At 45.1% G+C, this 10,000-nt stretch overlaps 1 protein-coding gene across 1 annotated transcript in view; it reads left to right on the forward strand.

Annotated features, from left to right (window-relative positions):
- Nucleotides 1-10,000, forward strand: part of LOC308309324 (kalirin-like) — a 105,971-nt gene that overhangs the window by 29,965 nt on the left and 66,006 nt on the right. The window contains exons 13-20 of the mRNA XM_080754873.1: nucleotides 762-814; nucleotides 2,660-2,807; nucleotides 5,503-5,735; nucleotides 6,691-6,788; nucleotides 7,368-7,534; nucleotides 8,426-8,545; nucleotides 9,279-9,358; nucleotides 9,481-9,619. Coding sequence (XP_080610999.1) covers nucleotides 762-814; nucleotides 2,660-2,807; nucleotides 5,503-5,735; nucleotides 6,691-6,788; nucleotides 7,368-7,534; nucleotides 8,426-8,545; nucleotides 9,279-9,358; nucleotides 9,481-9,619 — 1,038 coding nt within the window. The remainder of the gene's footprint in view (nucleotides 1-761; nucleotides 815-2,659; nucleotides 2,808-5,502; nucleotides 5,736-6,690; nucleotides 6,789-7,367; nucleotides 7,535-8,425; nucleotides 8,546-9,278; nucleotides 9,359-9,480; nucleotides 9,620-10,000) is intronic.

Here is a 10,000-nt window from a genome sequence, read left to right on the forward strand (position 1 = left end):
ACACACACACTGCAAGACATCCCCTGGCCAAGGCTACTGTACATTCTACTGTACATTCTACTGTACATTCTACTGTACATTCTACTGTACATTCAGTGCTTATTTTGTCAAGGAATAGGTGCCGGATCTTGGGTTGTGCGCACGCACAGGCTGGGTGCATAAACTGTCGCGCGCACAACAATTTACAGGGTTTTTTCCTTGGCTTCTTTTTTAATCTTTTTGACCTATATTTACTCAGTACCCAGTATAACATTAGCAGCAACAATTGGCACATGTGGCACATAAGAACACAGTCAATCTATCAATTTGGAATGATCAATCTGAATATCTGGCATATTAACATTTTATGACACCATGTATGTATATAGCTTGTCTGTTACGTGTCACTGTCACCTACTACAGTATGAAGCACCACCTCAGAAAAAATGCAAGAAATTGAACAAAAACATGGTTTTCTGGTGGGTGGTGACCCAGCTGAAGTTAGCCACACCCACAGTGATGGGTGAATGGTAAAAGGGGAGGGATTCTATGATGGAATTGTATCTGTGTTTTTGGACCGGCACGTTTGACCCACAAGGTGTCAGCCTCCAGGAAAAAACTCCAAATACAAAGGGAATACATAATTGCTCATGACAACCACACCAGGGGGTCTAATGAAGTACTGTCAACCTCCTAGACACATGAAAAACCAGAAAAAGTACAAAACTATGGCACCACCTCTTTAAGGTTTATGAATATGAACTTGTTGTGTGACTCTGCAGGACGCTGCGCTGAGTGTCATCAGAGAAGGAGAGGACCTCATCCTGCAATTAAGGTACACACACACACACACACACATGCACGCACACACACACATATGCACGCACACACACACACATGCACGCGCACGCACACACACACACGCACGCACGCACGCACGCACGCACGCACGCACGCACGCACGCACGCACGCACACACACACACACACACACACACACAAACTAGGGCAGTGATTTTTAGTATTCAAATTATTTGACCTCAAAGTATTCGAATAGTGGAATATTGGACAGTACTGGACAAACTGTAAAATATTAATTAAGCAAGAGGCCAACATTATGAAAATAGCCGATCTACATGCTCACAACGCCTCGTTGTGAGCATGTAGATCTGCTATTTTCACATTATTTATCAGCGGAACCGAGTCACAATTAAAAGTAATACCTACAATTCCAAGTGCTTGTCAGGGTGGGGGTCCCCAGTTCAAATATGTTTATTTTGGGGGTCACGGCCTAAAAAGGTTTGAGAACCCCTGGTATAGAGCATTAACAAATTCATCCACCAGGGGCATTGACCAAAAAAAGAAAAAAAAAGTGAATATTCGACATCGAATAGCGACTTTGATATTCGAATATTCAAATATTTGGTGAATGCCCTAACACACAAACAGCCCTTGTATGGGTATGCCCTTGTATGGGCGTCGACATGATCATTGTTTTAATGCTACCATTAAATGCTATTGGCTGCCAACGGTCACGTGCAACCGCAGGAATACTTCAAGAATCATCACAAGCCTATGATCACAAGCCCCTCCTACAGCATACCCTGCTTTAACATCAATTATGACATAAATTGGACCATATTTTCACAAAACTCATATCATGGTGATTGAAACGAGGCTTTAAACTAGCGACAGAAACCATAAAGTATTTATGACAATGTTTATAAGGTAAGAAAATCAAGTGTAAATGTTTGGGTGAAATGAATGGAATCCTATGGAGAACATGTTGCTTCTGGTACCAGAACAGCGCTAACTAGTGGCCAATCATAGGAACTTTTAGTTCTGTGTTGCTTCATTTTAAATCCGGACAACTGGACCCCTGAAACCCACACACCCACAAGTTGGTCGGGAGGGGACTTATTGTCGGTATCGGGTAACACACGGGAGTCTGTACCCGTTACAATGCTCTAAAAGTGGGTGACGGGGCACTCTGGGGTGACGGGGCACCCTGGGGTGACGGGGCACCCTGGCGTGCCGTGACGGCTGTCCAGGGGTGCCGCGAGATAATTTGATAATATTTGGAATTTATTTAGACACTTGGAAAAATATTTAGTATCATTTTAAACTTGAAGTACAAAGTTATTTTCAGTCACTTCTAACCAAAATGGCTGTTATCTCAACGTTTTCCTCGCAACATAATCACTAAAATATCGCCACTGTCGGGCAGAAACCTCGTATCTCCAAGTTTCAAATGTGTACGTCTTTTGGTAAAGCAAAGCCCTGCTTCATCATACAAGACTGTCGCACAAAACTAGTGAAAACAGCCGATCTACAAGCACACAACGCCTCGCATCGCGAGGGGTTGTGTGCTTGTAGATCTGCTGTTTTCGCTAGTTTAGTACATTTTATAGATGATAAATACATACAAAACGCCCGGTTTTGGACATACAAGGTTTCCACCCGACAACGACGATATGCTATAAATATAAGGTGCTGGGAGTGAAAATGATAATGTAGGGGTGCCTCGGATTAAAAAAATATATATTTATGGGGTGCCCTGAGAGTATAAAAAAGTCCTTAAATTGTCACTTTAGAAATGTGCAGATACACTTCAACTTTATGTTGGTTTGTTTACTGTTGAGAGAGAACAGATATTTATTAACAGGGTGTGTTTGTTTCAGGCCTCAGGGCAGCTCGGTGGCCCACGTAGAGACGGTGCTCCAGCAGATGGATGAGGCTCAGGTCCAGCTAGAAGAACTGTTCCATCAGAGGAAGATCAGACTGGACGTCTACCTGCAGCTACGCATCCTGCAGCAGTGCACCATGGAGGTAAACCTAACGCACCTAAACCCTAATAACCATATTAAAACCCTAACCCTTTCTGCAGCCGCTGGGACAGGGTTAAAAATGGTAGTTTCGGGGGCACGGTGGTGCAGTGGTTAGCGCTTCGCCTCACAGCTAGAAGGTCCTGGGTTTGATTCCCGCCGGGGGACACTGTGGGTGCTGGGGGCGAGTTCTCTCCTCCGCGTCATCAGCACCCACACCCTAGGTGGGGTTGGCGAAAGGGCCTTTCTGTGTGGAGTTTGCATGTTCTCCCCGTGTCTCCTAGGGTTGATACCCTCACAAAAACATGCAGTAATCCTGGTCTCTATACTGCCTTCCCCTGGCCAGCCGGGGCGCCTGATGGAGGGGAAAGGAACTGGTTGGAATAACGTGTTCCTTCCACGCGCTACGTCCAAACCAGGGAAGCTTCCCTCTGTCAGGTGATATGAAGCGGCCTGCTAACTCCTCATGCACTGAAGGTAGCATGAGCTCAGTTCAGGGCTCTGCCCAGGTTGGCAGAGGGAGAGCAGAGCCCAGGATTACACCTTAGGAAATTGGCTCTGGGTGAAAAAAAAAGGGTTACAAAATCCATTTTAACCCTATACCAGATTATTGTGGCCACAATGTTCGTGACATAAAAATGTTTGTATCGTTCCTTTTCTGAGTGCTGTCTTCACTCATTTAGTGCCCATCCTGCGATGTCTCGTGAAATATTAAAAGATGTCCGGAGTGCCCATCCCGGAATGACGCGCGAAATATACTGTATATACAGTAAATATACTGTATATACAGTAAATATACTGTATATACAGTAAATATACTGTATATACAGTAAAGCTGGTGTGGGGTCACCTTCAGTCCGTCTATCACTGTGGCACTGGTGAAGTCTGTGATTCGTTTCCATTGCACGTCCACGTGCACACATAGTGATCCCATCCCATAGAAACCACCTCGTCCACGTGCACACATAGTGATCCCATCCCATAGAAACCACCTCGTCCACGTGCACACATAGTGATCCCATCCCATAGAAACCACCTCGTCCACGTGCACACATAGTGATCCCATCCCATAGAAACCACCTCGTCCACGTGCACACATAGTGATCCCATCCCATAGAAACCACCTCGTCCACGTGCACACATAGTGATCCCATCCCATAGAAACCACCTCGTCCACGTGCACACATAGTGATCCCATCCCATAGAAACCACCTTGTCCACGTGCACACATAGTGATCCCATCCCATAGAAACCACCTCGTCCACGTGCACACATAGTGATCCCATCCCATAGAAACCACCTCGTCCACGTGCACACATAGTGATCCCATCCCATAGAAACCACCTCGTCCACGTGCACACATAGTGATCCCATCCCATAGAAACCACCTCGTCCACGTGCACACATAGTGATCCCATCCCATAGAAACCACCTCGTCCACGTGCACACATAGTGATCCCATCCCATAGAAACCACCTCGTCCACGTGCACACATAGTGATCCCATCCCATAGAAAACACCTCGTCCACGTGCACACATAGTGATCCCATCCCATAGAAACCAACGGTCTTTCTCATCTTTACAGTCCAATGCCAAGGATGGCATTGGATTCTCGCTAAAATAGCACAAGCATGAAGGCATCCATCTTCTATCATTGTTTACGTTCTGGACCGGAACTAGTCACGGGTGAATCTTGAACATCGCCAAGTGGGAATTGTGAGCTCGATCTACTTCCGGCCTTCAAAATAAGAGAGTGGCCGCAAACGGGACGAAATGCGGGCACTCTGGACAACTTAACCCTTTCATGTCCGGGCTCCAAATGGGTTGAAACGTTCTGTTTCATACATAATTAATTATTTAGATACATTCTGCCGTATCCATTGATTGTACTTTTATTTTGAAGACCCAGGGAAGCCGCGGCCGTGTCCATGTTGTGGGAATTCACTGTATTGCAGTGGTGGAAAAAGTACTCCCATTTTATACTTAAAGGAGCTATAGTCAACTTTTTCATGAAAAACTGATGCTAAAATAAAAATAATGTTTCGAAAATATTTTATAAAAAATAAGCTTCATATATGTGTTTCTATTCAAAAATGACCACAAAAAGCGTAAAATAATGATAAAATAATCATTTTGGCCATTGTCAGACCGACACTTTGTTTACATTCTAGTCTATAGACTAGGATGTAAACAAAGTGTCGGCCCTACAATGAAAAAGTTGACTATAGTTCCTTTAAGTAAAAGTACCCTACTATGTATGTTTTATAATATTATAATATGTTTTATAATATTAATATTATATATATCAATAATATTAGTATGATTTATACCTGCAAAGTGACTAGTAACTAAAGTTTTCAAATAAAGAGTAGAAGTAAAAGTATTGGAAATTGGAAATACTGAAGTAAAGTACAAACACCTCAAAACTTTAGTACAGTACTTAAGTAAATCTACTTAGTTACTTTACGCCACTGCTGTATTGTAATATTTATGTTTTCTTTCCCGCGGGAAAAGAGAAATTGTTACCGTGGCTGTCTGTAACTTGGATACGGGCCGGTGAAAAAAGCATTTCTCGACAATCAACACGATCTGGAGATAAAGCTGTTTTACTGCAGAGCAATTCACTTCCTGATGACGTCATCACCGTGTGTGTGTGTGTGTACTTGTGCATGTGTGTGTGCGTGTGCGTGCATGTGCAGGTAACAGGTGAAATGGAAGCGTGGAAACAGGACTTGGAGAAACAGGCTCAGGATTTCACTGCAGAGAAGCTGTCTCAACAGCAGCAACAACAACAGCAGCAGCAGCAACAACAGGCACGGCTCGGCGACGCTAGCCAGGACAAGCTAGCGCAAGACAAGCTAGCGCTGGCCCAGTCGCGACTGGTGGAGGCTAGCCCTGAGGGGCTAACGCTAGCGCAGCAGCGCATACACAGGTATGACTGGTGGAGGCTAGCATAGAGGGGCTAACGCTAGCGCAGCAGCGCATACACAGGTATGACTGGTGGAGGCTAGCGTAGAGGGGCTAACGCTAGCGCAGCAGCGCATACACAGGTACATATGACTGGTGGAAGCTAGCCCCGAGGGGCTAACGCTAACGCAGCAGTGCATACACAGGTACATATGACTGGTGGAGGCTAGCCTAGAGGGGCTAACGCTAACACAGCAGCGCATACACAGGTACATATGACTGGTGGAAGCTAGCCTAGAGGGGCTAACGCTAACACAGCAGCGCATACACAGGTACATATGACTGGTGGAAGCTAGCCCCGAGGGGCTAACGCTAACGCAGCAGTGCATACACAGGTACATATGACTGGTGGAGGCTAGCGTAGAGGGGCTAACGCTAGCGCAGCAGCGCATACACAGGTATGACTGGTGGAGGCTAGCATAGAGGGGCTAACGCTAGCGCAGCAGCGCATACACAGGTACATATGACTGGTGGAGGCTAGCGTAGAGGGGCTAACGCTAGCACAGCAGCGCATACACAGGTACATATGACTGGTGGAGGCTAGCGTAGAGGGGCTAACGCTAGCACAGCAGCGCATACACAGATCAGGTCCACAGAGAACAGCCAGGAAGGGAATTGGACATCATTGATGTTTACGTGTGGTGGAGATTTGAGAGCAGCGTTACAGGAGATGTTTTTACTGTACACACCCGCACGACCCCTCATCAGCTTACAGTCATCAGACAAGGTAAAAGAACGGCCGTTCGTAGTGGCAACGCGCCACAGTCAGAATTGGCACGAGCGTTAATGTTCTAAGCGGTAAAAGAGTTAAGGCATAAGAACTGGTACTTGCCCTCAGAGTCACAGACCTGTAAGGGTCCATTTGGTTGATTGATTGATTGATTGATTGATGTGATTGGTTGCTGTGGTTTGATTGACAGGCACATGGAGCGGCGCCTGGCGATGAACAACATGACCTATGAGGTCATCCAGCAAGGTCACGACCTCCAGCAGTACATCACTGAAGTACTGGCCTCAGGTAATAGAGTAAAAATACTCTGTATGAGAGTAAAAATACTCTATATGAGAGTAAAAATACTCTATATGATACTACAGTACTGACCTTAGAGTAATAGAGTAAAAATACTCTATATGATACTACAGTACTGACCTTAGAGAAATAGAGTAAAAATACTCTATATGATTCTACAGTACAGTAAAAAATACTCTATATGATACTACAGTACTGACCTCAGGTAATAGAGTAAAAATACTCTAAACTCATTGACTGCCACGGCCCGAGTTTCCTGAGTTGGGGCCGAATTTGCATTTTTCCTACTCTCTACTCTACTAGGCATGATCACGAAGCCACAAGAGGCATTATGTGGTTACCTGGTATTTTATAACAGCTGAGAGGCGATAGATAATCACGTATCGTCCCATCCCTAATCAAGTGTGCGTGCGTGCGTGCGTGCGTGCGTGCGTGCGTGCGTGCGTGCGTGTGTGTGTGTGTGTGTGTGTGTGTGTGTGTGTGTGTGTGTGTGTGTGTGTGTGTGTGTGTGTGCGTGCGTGCGTGCGTGCGTGCGTGCGTGCGTGCGTGCGTGTGTGTGTCTAACAGGTATAGAGCTCCTTGCAGAGGGAGAGACGGCCCTCTCCTCTCAGGTGGAGGAGTTCCAGCGCCACCTGCAGGACAAACACAAGGAACTGCAGCAGCTGGCCGACCACACACACACACACCTGGAGCAGAGTCTGCAGCTCAAACACCTGCAGACACAAGTTAAACAGGTACACACACACACACACACACACACACGCACACACACGCACACACACGCGCACACACACACGCGCACACAAACACACACACACACACACGCACACGCACACACGCACACACACACGTATGCACCCACACTCCTGTTTTTGGAAGAAGTCTCCTGTTTTTTACCCTTTCTCCCGTTCCAGAATTTCTCTTGCTTCAGAGCTTTTCAATGGATCCTATTTAACACATTGACTGCTAAAAAAGCCACAAAGACGTCTGGAAACGTCTTTATATCAAAATTGGCACTCCTGGCGTTTCTACCAATACATAATAATCAATATTACTATATTATCGCCAGAGTAGCAAAAACACTACATTACCCATAAGCCTCAGCGGCGCTCGCTGATGCTGTGCGCAGAGCTCTGGGAAACGGAGCGACGTTCTGGCTCCATGTTATGTAGACGGGGGATGCTAGCGATGCTAGCGCTGTTAGCTGCTAGCGCCGAGACATTAAAATGGATTACACAAGACAACGTTAACGCTACGATGCCGGGACATCACCGTGGCCGATCTATGCACGCACGACACGCGCACACGCACCCCGGTGAGTTCTATTAACCCTATGATGGCACACATTGTGTTAATAGTAAAGCCTGATAAGAGTATCAAACCAGAATATGGAAATCTATGCTCTTAAAAAAAAGAAAAAATCAAACCCACAAATGTTTCTGGTGTTGTGTGTCTGTGAGGAGAGTTTGATTTATGACCCAAATGACACCAAGTGTGTGTTCATCAGGTCCTAGGGTGGATTGGTGAAGGCATGGTCATGGTGATAACAGTGTGTGTGTGTGTGTGTGTGTGTGTGTGTGTGTGTGTGTGTGTGTGTGTGTGTGTGTGTGTGTGTGTGTGTGTAGGTCTTAGGGTGGATCGGTGAAGGTGAGGTGATGCTGTCTTCATGCTTGCTGAACTCCAGCTGTTTGTCGGAGGCTGAACAACTGCAGAGGGAACATGAGCGCCTCCAGCAGGCCATAGAGGTAACTGCACTGCTTTACACACACCTTAACAGGGGTTGTTAACAGGGGTTGGGGTCGTGACCTTATTACACACACACACACACACACACACACACACACACACACACACACACACACACACACACACACACACACACACACACATATATATCAACAGATTGAGTGAAAGACAATGTAAAAATTATTACAAATACATTTGAACCTCGGGTTCTCTCGAGTACCTGTACCTCACGGGTACAGGTTCTCTCTCTCCTATCCACAGTCAAATACATGGACATTGTATACTGACAAACCTGCACCTTGACATGAACCCAGAGATTACACACATTATATGGAAAGGAAAAGTAATTTAACCCCCCATTTAAAAATGTTCTTCTTAAAAATGCTAAATATAATGCACAAGTAGGTAGTATCGATACAATCGATTCTTTGCACTGCTGATTCAATATGATACAAAATAAAACGATACGATTCGATTTTAGCTGTTTTCATTTCGATATACTTCGATTTTTTAAAGTTAAAAACGATATTTCGATACAGTTACTATATCGTTACACCCCTAATATATACAAAACCTCTTCTTACTGGCATGGGATCTTAGCTAAATAATAAAAGCTAAATAATCAAAGATTAGACAAATTGACGTTAGTGAGTAGTAAATGATTCAGTGATGTGTTATTAGTGAATAATTGTGTAAATGTTGTAATGTGTGATGCTGTTGGTTGTGTTTCAGTCTCTGCTTCACGCTGACTCTCTCCAGAGGACCCACCAGGTGGCGCTAGCGCTGCAACAGAGAGCTGAGCTGCTGGTCAGGTCAGTAGGAGCCGTCCTGATTGGCTAACACAGTCAGTAGGAGCCATCCTGATTGGCTAACACTGGCTTCCAAAGTTTGCAGGATTGGTGGGTTTTGACGAATCCCCTCCCCTCCTCCTCAGGTCTGGTCATTATGATCCAGATGCAGTAAGGGCGTGTGCCCAGACGGTGGCGCTGCACTGGCAGAGTCTGATGTTGAGGGTGGAAGACAGACTGAAACTGGTCAACGCTTCTGCAGCTTTCTACAGGACCTCCCAACAGGTAGGGGTGTGTGTGTGTGTGTGTGTGTGTGTGTGTGTGTGTGTGTGTGTGTGTGTGTGTGTGTGTGTGTGTGTGTGTGAGAGAGATAGTGTTAATTTTATGAGCCATATTTTTATTTTTTGTCAGTCTTAGTCCTAAGACTATCGACCTTTTCAGTATTTATCACATTTAGTCAACTTCTTCCAGTTTTTATTTAGTCAAGTTTTAGTCTACTAAAAGCCGAGCATTTTTAGTCTTTATCTTAGTCCAAGACAACGTCATTTTAGTTAGTCTAGTTTAGTCGACAAAAACTGTTGACATTTAATCTAGTTTTAGTCAGGACATTTATTTTACCCCTTCACATTTTTTGACAGCAAATAATATAGAACATATTTTTGCTCA

Source organism: Nannobrachium achirus, assembly GCF_963921795.1.
Source record: "Nannobrachium achirus genome assembly, chromosome: 24".
In the NCBI taxonomy this organism is placed as follows: Eukaryota; Metazoa; Chordata; class Actinopteri; order Myctophiformes; family Myctophidae; genus Nannobrachium; species Nannobrachium achirus.